Source organism: Erythrolamprus reginae, chromosome 12 (genome assembly GCF_031021105.1).
Source record: "Erythrolamprus reginae isolate rEryReg1 chromosome 12, rEryReg1.hap1, whole genome shotgun sequence".
In the NCBI taxonomy this organism is placed as follows: Eukaryota; Metazoa; Chordata; class Lepidosauria; order Squamata; family Dipsadidae; genus Erythrolamprus; species Erythrolamprus reginae.
Genome location: NC_091961.1, coordinates 34,477,385 through 34,493,138, shown reverse-complemented (window position 1 = coordinate 34,493,138; position 15,754 = coordinate 34,477,385). Strand labels below are relative to the sequence as shown.

Here is a 15,754-nt window from a genome sequence, read left to right as displayed (position 1 = left end):
TAAGGAACAAGCCCAGGTATCCTTGGGGGGGGATGCTGCGTGGGGGCACTAATCCTTCCCCCTTAACTGACTTTCGATAGTGAGATGGGTGCCACAGAAATTTAATAAATAAAAAAAATGAAAACTACTTTCCATCTCTTTCCGTATCACGCACAGCTATCCACTGCCGCCCCCCACGTCCACGGTTACAGTCGCAGGAACACAGCAGGAAAAGGGCTGGTTCTCCTCCTCCAAAAATTGGGCTGCATTCTTAAAAACCTGACTTCGACATTCGAGCGCCTGCCGCCACCTGCCATGCTGATCAGTCTATGGGGCCACTTACTGCCCCAGCAGGGTCCCTTCCTGTGGCCCCTGACCAGGACGAATCCAGGAATGCCCAGGGTCAAGACACCAAGGAGCAAACCAAGCGTCTTCCTGCAAATGAAAGAACAAGGCCCAAGGAAGACGGTGGACCCCCAGCGGCCAAACGAAAGGCCCTTCAGCTTGAGCCTGTGGTACCTGACTCCACAAGGAGGGGGCAGTGTGGGAAGCATGCCAACATCTCTGTGTAAGTGGATGGATGCGCTCACGAGCCACTGGCACAGCGGTCCACTGGAGCTCCAGCCATACATTAACTCTAGGCTGAAAACCTTTGAAGGGAGGGCAGCTTCTCCAAGCTAGGTCCTTCCCCCCCTTTCTCCTTCTCCCCAAAAGCAGAGACCCAAAGACTCCCATCTGTTCTCCATGAAAGAAGGCAGCACCAAAGGCAAACCGAAGGAGAGAGGAAAGAGAGGGCAAGAGCCCCCACCTCACCAGGTCCTGGAACGGAATGGAACGGAACCCTTTATGGGCCAAGGGTGGTTGGACACACAAGGGATTTGTCTTTGGTGCATCTGCTCTCAGTATCCATGAAAGAAGAAATACATTGGTCAAGAATCATGAGGCACAACACTTAATGATGGTCATAGGGGTCAAATAAGCAATCAGGAAACAATCAATGTTAATATAAATCATATGGATACAAGCAGCAAGTCACAAGTGGGAGGAGATGGATGATAGGAAGGATGAGAATAACTAACAGTGATAGTGACACAGAAATTACATGCAGAACAATAGAACTTGGAAGACAGATGTGCCCCAATGCCAGTTTTTCCTTGATTTCTTTTTATATTTCCTTATTTTGATTCAAGCACCTCTCTCCTTCTATTGTTTTTATTGTCACCCTGAAGAACATTGTGACGACATCTTTATAATAAAAGCTTAAAACAACGTTTCCTCTAAGAAGGGCAGCGTTTGGACATGAAGTAGCTGTCCAGAGCGAGTGGTGCTGCTTTGGCCTAGCAGACACCCTTGTCAGGCTGCTGCTGTTGGGGCAAAGGGTCAGCCTGCACCCCAGGCACCCTCTCTAGCTGGGAGGGGAGCCCTACTTGCCAGGGCCAGTCTTTCCCTCCTTCCGCCCTGAAAGCCCTGCTTCCCTTGCCCCTGGGCCTCCCAGGTGGTGGCCCACCTGCTGGCACTCACATCCCCCCACCCCCATTGGCAGGCAGGCGTCCGTCCTCATTTGCTTATTTGACCCCTGTGACAATCATTAAGTGTTGTACCACATGTTTCTTGACAAGTCTATATTTTCTTTTATGGACACTGAGAGCATCTGCACCAAGACAAATTCCAATCACACTTGGCCAATAAAGAATTCTATTCTATCCCTTAAGCCCCCAATGGGAGGTGGGTCTTCTGCCTGCGACTGCAGTTCTTCCACCAGAAGGGGGCAGCAAACGCTTTCCAATTCCAGCGTATGATGGGAAGAGGGGGGAAAACTTACCTCTCTCTCTCTCTCCCTTCTTTGGAGTCTGCTAAAAAAAACCCTTGAGAGGCAGCAGCAGTGGCTGTTGTGCAGTGGCTCCTGAAGAGCTCAGCTCCGAATGGGACAGACAGAGGTGTGCTCAGACCTCTTTCACCTTTCCCCAAATGGTGAAAGCCCAGCTGGCCTTTCTGGCACCCTGACTGCCCGGCAGAAAGGCCAATTCATGTGTTTCCATAAGAGAACGCTACAATATTTCTCAACTGTAACTGTTTAATTTACTAGCAGTCAGTGAAATTTAAATCCACCAGAATGTAACTGGAAGGGACCTTGGCGGCCTTCTAGTCCAGCCCCCTGCTCAAGGTGGGGACCCTGTACACCGTTTCAGACAGGGGGCTGCCCAGCCTCTCCTTAAAGACCTCCAGTGATGGAGGCAACCTCTGTTCCACTGGCGGGTGGTTCCGCTGGCTCTGAGGGGGTTTCTCCTGAATTCCAGGTGGCTTCTCTCCTTGATTGGTTTCCATCCATTGTTTCTTGCTTTGACTCCAGAATGTAAGTGGCTCCCCTCTTCTGAGTGGCAGCCCCTCAAATACCGAACACTGCTTTCACCCTAGTCCTCCTTTTCTCTGGCATTGAATTGAACTGGATTTAGTAGATTTATTTTCCGCCCCTCTCCGAAGACTCGGGGCAGCTCACAACAAAGCAGCAACACAGTTCTATACAAATCTAACGTTAAAATTTAAAACTAAATTAAAATACATTGTCATAAAACCCCATTAACTACACAATCATACACACTCGGTCCAGCTAATCAATATAGCACATCCAACCCCTGCAACCGTTCTTCTTATGTTTTGGTCTCCAGGACTTTAATCGCCTTAGTTGCTCTTGTTTCCACTTTCCCCAAAGTCTCAGCACCTTTTTTGTAATATGACCACAACTGGAGGCAGCATTCCAGGTGTGGCCTGACTAAAGCTTCACAAAGCCAACACTTCATGTGATCTTGATTCTGTGCCTCTGTTTATACAACCAAGGATTGTGTCGCTGCCGCTTCCTGCTGGCTCGTGTCCACTCGGATTCCAAGCTCCTTCTCACAGTTACTGTTTTTGAGCGAGGTTTCACCTGCACTTGTGCCTTGGGTCATTCCTGAGTAAGTATAAAACCTTTCTTTTATCCACATTGGATCGGGCCCAAACCTGCCAAGACCTTTTTGGATCCTGTCTTCTGGGTGTTGGCTACTCCTGCCAGCTTAGCATCATCTGCAAATCTGACGAGTTCTGTCCCTTCGTCTAAGTCCTTCATGGAGATATCGAACAGTCCTGGGCCTAAGTCTGAACCTTGTGGTACACCACTGCTCCCTTCTCCCCATGGAGGTGCACCGCCATTAAGGACTACTCATTGAGTAGTCATGGTTCCTCAGCCAGTTGGAAATCCACCCGGTGGTGGTGGTGATGCTGCCTGTCCCACATTTTTCTAGCTTACTAAGAAGTAACGGTAGATGGTGGCTGGGCCCTCTCCATCTGAGAGGACATATTGAGGCCACGTATGTCCTTCCAAGGTGGGCAACATCTAAGCACTTCCTCTGGTGGGCATTTGTGGTAGGCCGACTTTTTGTTTCTACTGCTCAACGCAGCCCCACCTGGTCACGCTCAGCTCACAGGGGATGGTGAACAACTGTCATCAGAAATCCTCCAGAATTTCTCCAGTCTTCTCCCCAAAGTTTCATCACCTAAATTCAAGGCACCCTTGGAGAAGTCCGGTCACTCGAGAGCACAAAACCCCCAGCCAGGGTCCCTTGCACAGCCAACGTCACGAGCAGGGAGAGAATCCCTGGAGCACAACCTGCGCGGGCCCAGGGGGAGGCTGCCGCTGAGCCAAAGCCCTTGAAAGGCCCCTCAGCCCTCCTGCTTCCTCCGCCTCTCGCCCATCGGGGCCGCCCGCAGGAAGAGCAATGCTAAACCTCCCGAACCCGGCTATTTCCCAGAGCCCTCGGGTGCCACGGCGTCAAGGGTCTGCATCCCACGGGAGGGGAGGGGAGCTAACCCAGCACATGCCACCTTCACCTGCCGCAAGGCTTCCCTACAACAGGTCGGCTGCTCCTCTTGCCCCGGCAACAGGCCTCTGAAAGCAGCTGCTCCCCGGGCGCTATCGGCAGCAGCTGCGGGGCCCCTCCACGCCCGCCCACCTGGAGTGGAGCGGTGCCTTTGCTTCCTGAGCTCCGGGCTGCTCCCAGGCTCCGCCTCTGTCTCCGGGCTGCCCAGACAACTCAAAGCCATTAGCGGCGGGGGGGGGGGGGATCAAGGATCAAACAGCAGCTACCCGCTGCAGGGTGGGTGGTGGGAGGATGGAGCCTTGGACCCCCTCCGGGTAGCCCCTCCCACACACCTGGAGGGGGAGGGGGGCAGATCACCCACCCCCCCGCCAGGAGCTCGGGCTTAATGGCTGAGAAGAGCAGGAGCCCCGCCTGGAATCCCACGGGAGCCAAGCTGCCCCAAGCCCAGGGCTCGCTTCTGCCCACCTTCTGGAGGTCCATCCTGGCAGTTGCCTTGGAGGAAAGGAAGCTGCCCCGCCCCGGCTCTGCCGGGAATCGCTGAGCCAGGCTTTCCGGGGGGAGAGGGCGAGGGGCGGGGCGGAGGGCTCAGCTGGGGGGGAGGGGCTGAAGGCGAACCTCTGAAGGGAACCGCCCGAGGCAGAAATACGCGGCTGCGGGCGAGGAGGAACCCCAGAGCGCTCCCAAGGGAGGAAGGAGTGCCCCCGCCAGCCTGGCCGGAGCCGGGAGCCCCGAGGAGGACGCGGCAAGCGGGGCTCCCCAGACAGCCGCTCAGGCCGGGGGGGCGAGGGGCATTCCCCGGGCTGCTTCTGGCCTCCGCGAGGAAGCCCCCCCTCCCCCAGCAGCTTTGGGCCCGGCGCCCAGGCGCGGATATGCCGCCCTTCCCTCGGTGCCAGGGCCGAACGGCGCTCCGGGGCGCTTGGTGCTGGCGAGCGGCAGCCTCCTGGAAGCCCTTCGACGGCCAGGCGATGAGCAGACCGCTGGCCGAGGCGGCGGGATTCAGGAAGGCTCTCTGCCCGCTTGGAAAGAGGAGGAGGCAGGCCGGAAGGAGCTGGAGGAGCCCGAAAGATCCAGCCAGCCGCCGCGAAATGAATCGCCGAGCCGCCTCCGCTTGGAAGGAAATGCCGCGTGTCTTCAGCAGAAGCTGGACGTGCCGGTGGCTCTGAGCCCTCTCCGAGAGGGACCGGGCCTCTCCCAAAGCTCTCCCCCCGGAATGGGCGGGGGGGGGGCTCCTGCTGCCCCGATGGGGAAAGTCCCCGGGAAAAGGAGAGGCGCCTCCTAAAGGAGGCTGGATTCATGAGAAGCGCCGAGCTCTTGGGCCTCTCCGTCTTCTGCTTTAAGAACTAGGTGTTATTAAATCGTCTCCCTGAGAGCCGGTCAGTCTCTTGAGCCTGTTGTGGTCAGTCCTGGCGCACCCAAAGCAGCCAAAACACTTTGAATAAACAACATAGTTGTATTAACGTGCATATATAGGACACTGTTGTGGGATCTTGCAAAATAAGGAGCTGACCTGTAAGGAGAAGGACTCTGTTTATTGCCAGGACTGTTGAGGGTCTGCACTACAAGAAAGCCCCCCCCAAACTACGGGAAAGCCACAGAGGTTAGGGCTACCATGCAGTAAGTCTTGGGAACCTGATTGGCCGGCCACTGGGGCTACCTGGGCGGGCCAGCCTTGTCCTTGGGCAAAGGAAGCTTCCCTGGTGGGCAGCCTCTCTCTCCCCTGAGGGAGACGGTTGGCCTCGGACCGGCTGGGGGAGGGCCATGTCTGGGGCCGGGAGTGTGTGTGTCCGCCTGAGCCTGAAGGGATTGGGCAGAGCGCGGGACTGGGTGGGGAAAGGGGGCAGCCCCCATCTCCTGTGCTGGGTTTGTTTTTGGCACTACAATAGTTGACTCCCAGCAAAGAGGAGCAGCCCTGAGCCAAAGCAGAGGCAGCCCGATGGCCTTCTGTAGCCAGACAAGAGTGAGAAAAGGCAGAGGGGGCAGAGGGGGCAGGGGGCCAATGCATAGGATGAGCCCACTCCCCTTCCTGTTGGGCCCCTTGCTCACCCTCTCAACTTTCAGAACAAGGGAAAGACCCCGGATTGCTGACGGAGTGCTCAGGTCCCTTTGGGCATTTGGTAAGAGCTCATCTGTCTTGGGGGGGGGGAGCATCTCATAGGTTTGATAGTGAAGGGAGTTGACCTATTTCCATCCCTTACAGTCCCAACAGCTAAACCTGGTAAAGATTTCTCTTTTTTTCTCCCTGAAATTATACCTCAGAATGAACAAGAGGACCTGGAGGTGCTGCCTTTGGGCAGAGGAGCACCATGAATTAAGCCCAGTGGGGAAAGGGCCTGGTCACCAGGTCCCTGGTCATCCTTTGGCCTGGCTGGTGGCCTGGGAAAGGGAAGGGTGGGGTGCCAGGGTGAGTAGGGAGCAGGGGCTCCTCGTCCAGCTTGACTTGGCCTCTGGCCAATCTGGGCAACAGGCAGGACAGGGGCTCGTTGGGCTATTAAATTGGTTGGGGGGGTCATGGCCTTAGAAATGCTGCCCTTGTCATGCTCTGGCAGAAAGCTCGGCTCCTGCAGCCCCCCTCCCTCGAGGAGACCAGGGAAGAAGCATGCAAGCAGAGGGGAGAAGCCGACGGGGGGGGGGGCTGGCAGCCTCATTGAGCAAGGGGCCCTGCAACTGCGAGACCCTGCAGAGGATCCCCCCGCCCCGGCTCCGGTCACTCTCTTGAGGCTTTGCTGCACATCTGCCCACTGCTGTCTGGCCAGGCGGAGACATGGAGAAAGACCCACGTCCAGATGCAGCCGCCTTCAGTCCTGGAAGAAGCGCTGGGGGGCCACTAAAGCGGGCTGAGAGGGGACCCCACTCGGCCCCTCCAGCAAAGCCCTCCTCCCTCTCCCACAGAAACCGAGAGTCAGCAGGGGAGCTTCCAGGCCTCCTCCACTGAGGGGGGGAGGCAGCACTTCAGACCCCCAACCCCCCACCCACCCCGTCCCCCAGTGCTGATGCTGCTTGCCAGAAGGAGAAGCAGGTCTTTGGTCTGGGGCCCATCTACGTCATCCCTGCGGCTTCAGCAGGGCTTCCTGGAACCGAAGCTCAGACTGAGTCAGGGACCCCCTTGTTCACCCTCCAACGCTGGGCTTGCCCCCCTCTGCCTCTGCAGTTTCTCCCCAGAAGCAGCGCTTGCTTGCAGCCAGTTGGATATCATAATTGTGTCTCAAGCGTTAGTCGTTTGTAAGGGGGTCTTCTCCTGCCCTTGCGAGCGTCTGGATAGATCAACGTGGAGGGTTGGATCCCAGGGGTCTTCGCCTCCCGCACTCAGGCCTTGGGGGCTGACTTGGAGTCTATTTTGGAGCCCGGCAGCCCATTCTCGGTGTTCTCGTTCGCTGAAGAGCTCACCAGGCACTCCCTGCAGGAGACAGAAAAGAGGCCGGCTCAGCATTGCTTCCGCCCCCCACCCGGGGTTCCCAGCCAGGCAGACACTGCTCCTCCCCAGGCCGCCCAGGAGGGGAAGGCCGCCTCTCGCTCGCTCGCAGGACCTCCACTGCCCGGAGGACTCTGCCAGGGCAGGAGGGCCGGCCAAGCCGCTCCCAGCCCAGCCTCCTCCCTGCCAGTGAGCCAGCCGGTCACCTGGGCTGCCCGCATCCCACCCAAGGCAGCGCAGGCACGCTCACTTCTGCTTCCGGGTCTTCTTGAGGATGAAGAGGACTAGTTTCTTGGTCAGCATGATGAGGACGAGGAGCCCAACGAGGCCACCCACGACCGACAGAATGATGAGGGTCACGGTGTTGTCCACCTTCTCCACTGGGGAGGCGGGGAAGGCAGTGAGGACCAGGAAGAAAGGAGCCCCCGCTTCCCCACACCCAAGCCCAGTGGGCCAGTGGCTCAGGGGGGAGGCCCGGTCCCACTCCTACCCCCCTGCCTCAGCCGGCCATTCCCACCCACGCAAGGCCAGAGCAAGGCCGCTACTCACGCATCACCACCACTTTGAGAGTGACCGTCCCGCTGTGGTTGGCGTTCTTCTCTTTGGGGTTCTTGACCAGGCAGGTGTAGGGGCCGGAGTCCTCAAAGTCGGCGTCCAGCAGCAGGAGGGAAACGTTGAACTCTCGGTTGTCCTTGCTGAGGGGCAGGTCGGGGGGCAGCATGTACTTCAGGCTGAACTTGAACTCAGGGTGGGGCTCCGGCTTGGAGTCCTTGTTCTTCACCCCCCCCTTGAATATCTGCAGCGGGGCAAGAGCGGCCGGTGGAGCCAGGGCTGCCAAGAAGGGCAAATCCCCCCACGGCTCAAGCGGGCCAGGCACCCTCCACAGAGAGAGGGGCCGAGGGTGGAGGCTGCCCCCCCTCCCCAATGCTTGTGCTGCCTGGTGGCAATGCAGAATTTCCTCCCCACACTTGGACCTTGCTTGGGGAGGTAATGGGGGGGGAGGACTTAGTCGCTTCCGCCTTCATCCACCAGCCAGCCCTAGAAGGCGGGGACAGGGTCCTGGTGCCCCTTTGCAGGAGGAATTGTCCCGGTTCCCTGGCTGCTCCCCAGGCGGTGGCAACCCAGACTGTCTCTGTGGGGCTGGCAGGCAGAGCCAGGCAAGGCTGCTTGCTCCGTGCCAAGGCTGCCATCAATGGTTCACTGCCATTGATGAAAGCACCAAGGATCATGACGCCGCCATTCAAGGGATTTGGCCTTGCTCAAGGACGGCCTCGTTCAGTGACTGTTCAGAGCTACCAAAGCACTGAAAAGTAATGTTGTGATCGGTCCTCAACGCTTGCAACCAGGGCAGCTCCGGCATTTGCCACTGCCTCAGCCCCCACCCCCGCCCCCCCAACTCTGGTCACATGGTGCCATCTGCATGCCCCACAGCCAGCTTCCGACAAGCAGAGTCAACGGAGAAGGAAGCAGCCATGGCCTAAGATAACCATGGCCGCGTGGTATCTTCTTTATCAACCACAATACGAAATGATGGAGCTGCGGGTCACCTTCGTGGTTATTAAGCAAGGGCTACCTGTAGACGCCTTCACCTTCAAGGTGCCGGAAGTGCCCCATGCTTTCTGCCTGGAATCCAGCTTCCCCCAAGCACCCAGCGCTCCAACCCAGCAGCCCTGCCAGCCGGTCAGCCTCCTGCCCGGCCCAGCCCTTCGCCAGTCACCACAGGCCACGCACTTCGGTGTGATTGTGGCTCCATAGGAAGCTGGCTTTCTCAATGCCGATGCAGGAGGTGAAAGTGCAAGGCAGGAGCACGTTGGTGCCGTTCTTGGCGTAAATGACAGGTGCCTTGCCCACCGACACCTCCAAGGGCAGTGTCCAAGAGCACAGCTGGAGCCCTACAGAGGAAAAGAGAGAGAGAGAGAACAATGCTTGCATCTGGGCAGGGCTGTTTTTGTCCGACAGGGACTCTCTCTCCCCCCAAAGGTGCCCCCTACTCTTGCCTTGGGTGGAGGGAGCGAAAAGGTCACAGCAAACTGAACAGCAAGCAGTGTCCCCTGTCCCTGTGGGCCTTGCCTCTGCCAAGCCAGCTTGGGGAGGGGGCAGGGGGGAAAGAGCCCTCCTGGTCCAGTCACAGCCAGGCACAGAGGGCCTGGTCCTTCAGTTGGCTTCCTGCTCCAGGGCCTGAAGGCTCCATCTGGGCGCTTTACTCATCTTGAGCAAAGCAGAACTGATCTCACAGCCCCAACCCAGAATTTTGACATGACAGTTGTTGTTGTTGTTGTTGTTGTTGTTGTTGTTGTTATTATTATTAATTAAATTTATATGTCGCCCAACTCCCAAAGGTCTCCGGGTGGCTTAAGTAAAATCTTTAAAATATCTTAAACATTAAAACAATGAAAAACCATTTATTATTATTATTATTATTATTATTATTATTATTATTATTATTTATTTATTTATTTATTAGACTTGCATGCCCCTCTCCGAGGACCCACATCATTCCATGACATCTCATCCGTAACCACCGCCAGCTCAACGGCCCTGGGACTGCCAGAAAAGCCGGGTCTTAACTGCTTTTTGGAAAGTCAACAGGGTGGGGACAGTCCGGGGGTTCCAGGGAACGGGGGCAGCCACAGAGAAGGCCCTCCCCACGGGCCTGCCAGCTGACCCTATTTAGCAGACGGGACCTGGAGGAGACCAACTCTGTGGGATCTCACCAGTCACTGGGAGTTGTGTGGCAGAAGGCGGTCTCAAGGATAACCTGGCCCTAATGACCAACACCTTGAATGGTGCCCGGAGGCCAACAGGGAGCCAGCGCAGCTCGCGGAGGATTGGTGTGGCGGGGGTGTGCCCAGGGGGAGCCTACAACAGCTGGCACAGCCACATTCTGGACCAGTTGTAGTCTCCGAGCACTCTTCGAGGGTAGCCCCCTGCAGAGCCCCATGTGTTGCAATCATCTAACCGTGAGGCGACAAGGGCGTGATTGACTGTCAGGAGAGCCTCTCAGTCCAGCTGGGGTCACAGTTGGCGCATTAGGCGAACTTGTGCAAAGGCCCCTCTGGCAACAGCTGTGAAATGTTGATCTTGTTTTAGCTGTGAGTCTAGGAGGCCCCCCAAATTTTGAACCCATTCTGAGGGGACCAATTTCTGCCCCCCAAGAGCCACGGATGGACAGGTGACATAGTCTTTAGGAGGCAATATCCAGAGCCACTCAGTCTTGTCTGGGTTGAGTCTGAGCCTGGGTTTTTTTTTCGGTATAAGGTTTTTTATTTTCTCCACCATAAAGTAAAACAATATATAGTTATAAACACAACAACAATGCTTAAAATCAATCATATACTAACTTTTTTTTTCTCATTACTCCCTCAATGGAGGCTCTTATCTCTCCCCGTGTAAAAGTTTCTACTAATTTTATACAATATTACCAATTCTTAAAATTCTAAATTAAAATTTTTCCCTCTCCATCTTACTACAAAAGGTTACAACAATGTAAAGAATAATAAAAGCTCTTTTATCTAAATTTTAATCTTATATCATATAGCTAATTAAAAATTCTCTCTCTATATATGTATCTTTAATAAAAGAAACTACTGTATTCTTAATATATCACCTACATCGTAAAATAAAGTTCTATATGTTTAAGTCTAAACAATAAGTAAATTTTGTGTTATATCATTATATAGTGCTACCACCATTTCTCATGTTTGCCATCTGGCTTGCAAAGCATCAAACTCTTTTGTTTCAATGTTTCCAAAATTAACCAATTACTAATACATACAAAATGTATCTATTAATTTTCTATCCAATCATAAAACTTCCCCAAAATTTTATAATAATCCGAGTCTTGTTTATCTTTAAATTTCAAAGTCAATCTATTGATCTCTGCACAATCCATAATTTTTCTCAAAACTTCCCTTTCCATTGATATACTATTCAATTTCCAACATTGTGCATATACAATCCATATGCTGCAATTATATGTATAATTAAATATGTCTCTTCTTTATCAAAATTACCTGGTGATTTGGCCTGTGGGGTGCTTAGATCTGGCCCGTGGGGCTGCCCTGGGAGCAGCGAAGGACAGGCCCATGGTGCCTCTGCGTGAGCCTTCCCACGCTCCATTTTCACTGGCAGAAGGTTGCAAGAGGCCATCGCAGCCAAAGACAAAGATCGGGAGCCCATTTCCACTGGTGGAGTGTTCAAGCCACCACAGGGGCCCACTGACATGAGTGATGTTGAGCTGGTCATGCCCACTCTGAGCTCAAACACAACCCTGATGTGGCCCTCAGTGAGATCGAGTTTGACACGCTGGTTCTATGCCCTCGACTGAAGATGCAAATTGAGCAGAATGCTGAGAAGGTACCAGTTCAGCAAGGGAGGGTGTCTTCCAGGGATGCCCATCAGCCAAGCAGAATTGTCTGGAGGGACAGATGGCCCTACCGCTCGCAAGCCAATAATGGAGTCGTGGTCTCTTTGAAAATGGTGACTGGCCAAACTTCTCAGACAGGCCACTTTATTTCCCCCCCTTCCCAACTTTGCAGCCTAACCTACAAAGTTCACAGAACATGCTGGACAAGCTAAAGAAAAAATTGGCAGTTTGTATGAAGTAGGTTAGGGGACCCAGTGGCAGTTTCAGCTCTGATTCCCAGTTCAAACCTTCCCCCCAAAAGGAAGGTTTCTTTACGTTGTGCTCTCTGTCACTTGGCCAAGGGCCATTTGTCGGAATCCGTGAAACGGTGGGAGGGGAGAGGGCCTGGAGCAGCCAGGGGCAGTGGGAGGGGGCACAGTGAAGAGTCAGCTGTGCAGGAGTGTTCTTTCGTGACTCAAGGGCACTCTGGGGAGCTTAGCTCCTTCTCGGATTCCCCCCAGCGTCTCCTCCCAGCTTCCTGTCATGTTTACATGGCAGCCCCCTTCTTGGAAGGTCACCCCATGGCCCAGGGGAGGTGGCAGCCTGGCCTGAGGTGGGTGCAGCCCCCACTCCAGGCATTGGGTTGCTGCCTGTCTTGAACTAAACTTCTCCAGGGCATGATGGACTGTCAAAAATATGACTTTAGCAATCGAGTTGTTGAAGCATGGAACTCATTACCGGACTCTGTGGATTCAACCCCCAACATTTTCCAATGATTGACCTCTCCAGGTTCCTAAGAGGTCAGTAAGGGGCGAGCATAAGTGCACCAGGGTGCCTTCAGTCCCCTGTCCCATTGACCCTCCTCTATCTCCTCTGTCCTCTGTCCACTGAGGTGTTGCATTTTATTCTTATATCTTCACTCCCATCCTTTCTTTCTTTCTTTTCTTTGATATACTGTATATTCTACATGGTTAATCTCACTAACCTTCATTATGTATTGGACAAAATAAATAAAAATAAAAATAAATGATCACAAGGAAGGCTGCCTGGGCAGAACCCCACTTCGCTGCCCCCTCCCTCCCTAAGCCCAGCTGGCTTCCTTCCTGGGAGAGAATGGCAGCTGTCCAACTGGAGCCCTTGGCCTTGCAGGGCATGGTCCTCTCCTGCTGCTGATCAGAAGCACTGGGGCGCATGGTCATCCTTGCAAAACTGACCCTGGCCAATGCAGGAGTTCAAAAAGAAGCAGGCCCAAATCTGCTCTCAAGCCATGGAAACTCCCTGCATAACTTTGGACCCCTGGTTTTCTCTCCCGTACCCAGGAGGGAGCGGCTATGGGAATAGTCGGGAAGGAGAGGAAGGCAGGAGGCGCCTCTATCAAACCAAAGGAATAGGGACTCCCGATGGCCGATGGCCGCCTTTCTGCCCCAAAGGGAACCTGACCCCCAGAGCAACTGAGGTGCCTCGTCAGCATGGATGGGTCTGGTGCTCCGCTCTCCAAGGGAAGCAGCCAGGAAAGAGCCTCTTCCCCTCGCTCAGAGAGCCCCCCAGCCTGCTCCCCACAGCACGGAAGATTCTGCAAAGCCACCGCGGAGCTCTGGGTAGTTTCAGTTGAAGCAATCGACCGGGTGTGTGTGTGTGTGTGTGTGTGTGTGAATGGAACAAGGCCTCTGCAAGGCGCCAGACCTTTGAGTGCCATCCAGCCGGTTGGCCCATGCGGGAGCTTCTGGTTTCTCTGGGACAGAGCGATTGTCAGGCCTTAAAGGGGGGCTTCTTAGACAAGTGGCCCAGGGAGGAAAATGAGGGGGGCGCTTTGTAATTAAAGTTTATTACAAAATAATTGTCAGGCACTTCAGCACTATTTGATTAAGTATTTGCCATTCAGAAAACAAAAGGACTGATCTTGCTAAACGTTAGCAGAGTGATCCCCCCCCCCTTTTTGCAAGAGTTTAATTATAATTGCTTTCTGGATAAGGGGGTCAGAGTTCATTTGACAAGGCACATCTCATTCTCCCGAAGACTGGTCCGTGCGGTGCCTGCTCCAGAGAAAGGATTGGGACCAGGTGAGGGAAGGGGGGGGCTCGCGCTCCTCTGAACGCTCTCAGAGCAGCCCGGAGATTCTCCACCCGCCCCGAACCCGCCCCAGTTTCAAGACGTTCCGCGCGGACGTCGCCACAAACTCTGGCAAACGATGCTGGTCGGAGCCGAAGCAAACTTCCCGCGAGCTCTACTTACTCCGGGGCCGTTGTCTGGGCTTCTGCTCCAGTCTGTCAAAAGAGATCTGGGAAGGAGGCGGGGGGCACGCGGAGATGGCTGCCAGCCGGAGCAAAAAGTCTCCTAAAGCTACGGCAGACGCGGGAGAAAACGCCGCTCCTGCGCTTCCCCTAGCCCGCTCCCCCCCCCCCCCAACCCCGCTCTGCAGGGACGGCAGCCGAGCCGCGGCGGGAGGGAGCCAAGGGAATCGCCGTTGTGGCGCGCGGCAGCGGCGAGGGGAAGGCAGATGCCCCACCCCCACCCCGCTTTCCGTCCGAGTCACACGCCCTGCTAGGTGACCGCGGACCGGTGAGTCGGCTGAGCCCGCAGGCGACCGACGGTTTCTCGAAGATCCGAGCGGCTCGGCGTCTTTACCCAGTAAGGCGACTCCCAGCCAGTCCGCGGCCATGTCGGCAACCCCTCGGCCGCCTCTCTCCTCTCCTCTCCCGCGGACGCCGCAGTCTCCAACTGCCCAAGTTGCTTTCGCCGCCGACCGCCGCAGTTGCCGCTTCGGGCTGCGCGCACGGGCCGCCCCTTCCAGCGGCCGGCAGCCCAAAAGGCAGCGAGAGGCGGAGGCGGGTACTCCCGGAAACGCCTCCGCAGTGATGCCCCCCCCCCCCCGGAGGCGCGGCGGGCGCGCGCACCCTCGCCACTCCGGGCCTGGGGGGCGACCCCGTCCTCCCCGAAGGTCGTCGCCCCCCTGCCGGCCGCAGCGCCAGATCGACTGCTGGAGCAGGCACGCCGAGCCCTCCTGCCTCGGTTGCTTTGCACTTACCCCGACGGGGACGGAACCTCCGCCTAGTCCGTCCCGCCAAGGCAGGCGGATGTTTTAGGCACTTCCGAGCAAGCCAGCCAAATTGACCTGTCCTCCCCAGCGGCAGGGAGGCGAGGCAGTACCTTTACCTGTTAACTAGAACAGGAGGGCAGCCTATTCTGCGCAGCTTGGCCCTTCCCGCCCCTGAATACCCCGCAGGGCAGCAGGGAAGCCAACTTCTCTCCGGTGGGATATTTGGGGGTTGAGATGGTTAGATGGGCGGCGGCTCCTCGGGCCTTTGGCGCAGGGGATGCAAAGGCCTCAGGAAAAGCAGGCGCTCTCGCTCGCTCTCTTTCTCTCTCTCCCTCTCTCTACCCTTCTCTCTCTCTCTCTCTTTCTCTTTCTCTCTCTCCCTCTCTCTATCCTTCTCTCTCTCTCTCTTTCTCCCTCTCCCTCTCTCTATCCTTCTCTCTCTCTCTCTTTCTCTCCCTCTCTCTATCCTTCTCTCTCTCTTTCTCTCTCCCTCTCTCTATCCTTCTCTCTCTCTCTCTCTTTCTCTCCCTCTATCCTTCTCTCTCTCTTTCTCTCTCTCCCTCTCTCTATCCTTCTCTCTCTCTCTTTCTCTCTCTCCCTCTCTCTCTCCCTCTCTCTCTCCTTCTCTCTCTCTCTCTCTTCTCCCTCTCTCTGTGTCAAATGGGGAGAGAAGATACTCTCCCCCCCCAAAGGGCGGCGTGGCGGCCTCCCACCCTCACTTCGTGGGAGCTGGGCTCTTGCTGCCACTTTAGCGAGGCTCCCTCCAGGGACCAGCCTTTCCCAGCCGCTCTTCCTGTCTCCTCCAAGCCCAGGCTTGCTTCCGACTTCAGGGCAAGGAATTCACAGCGGCCCGGGGACGCAGGAGGTGGTTTCAGTGGAGGGACCCTCAGCCCGCCTTGGGCAGAGCTATGCCACAGACACGCACACACACAGACACGCACCCCGCAGGAGCCCCTTCCTTCTGGTATCGCCTAGGGAGGGTCTGGGGGGGGGGGGCGATGCCTGAAAGAAGGAAGGAAAAGCTCCTGGCTGAAGAGGGGGCACCCTGGGCCACGGGCTGCCTCCTGCTGATGTGGCAGGTGGACGGAGCGGAGATGCTGCTGCGGCGGTGGCAGCTCCTGAAGCTGCCG

General features: G+C 55.9%; 1 protein-coding gene across 1 annotated transcript; it reads right to left on the bottom strand.

Moving 5' to 3' along the window:
* Positions 1-7,136: 7,136 nt before the first annotated feature.
* On the bottom strand, positions 7,137-14,246 carry SCN4B (sodium voltage-gated channel beta subunit 4). The gene is made up of 5 exons (XM_070765792.1): positions 14,213-14,246; positions 8,974-9,134; positions 7,792-8,038; positions 7,493-7,622; positions 7,137-7,227 (listed from the first exon to the last, which is right to left on the bottom strand). The coding sequence occupies exons 1-5, from the start codon at positions 14,244-14,246 to the stop codon at positions 7,137-7,139; spliced, it is 663 nt and encodes a 220-aa protein (XP_070621893.1).
* Between the last annotated feature and the right edge of the window lie 1,508 nt (positions 14,247-15,754).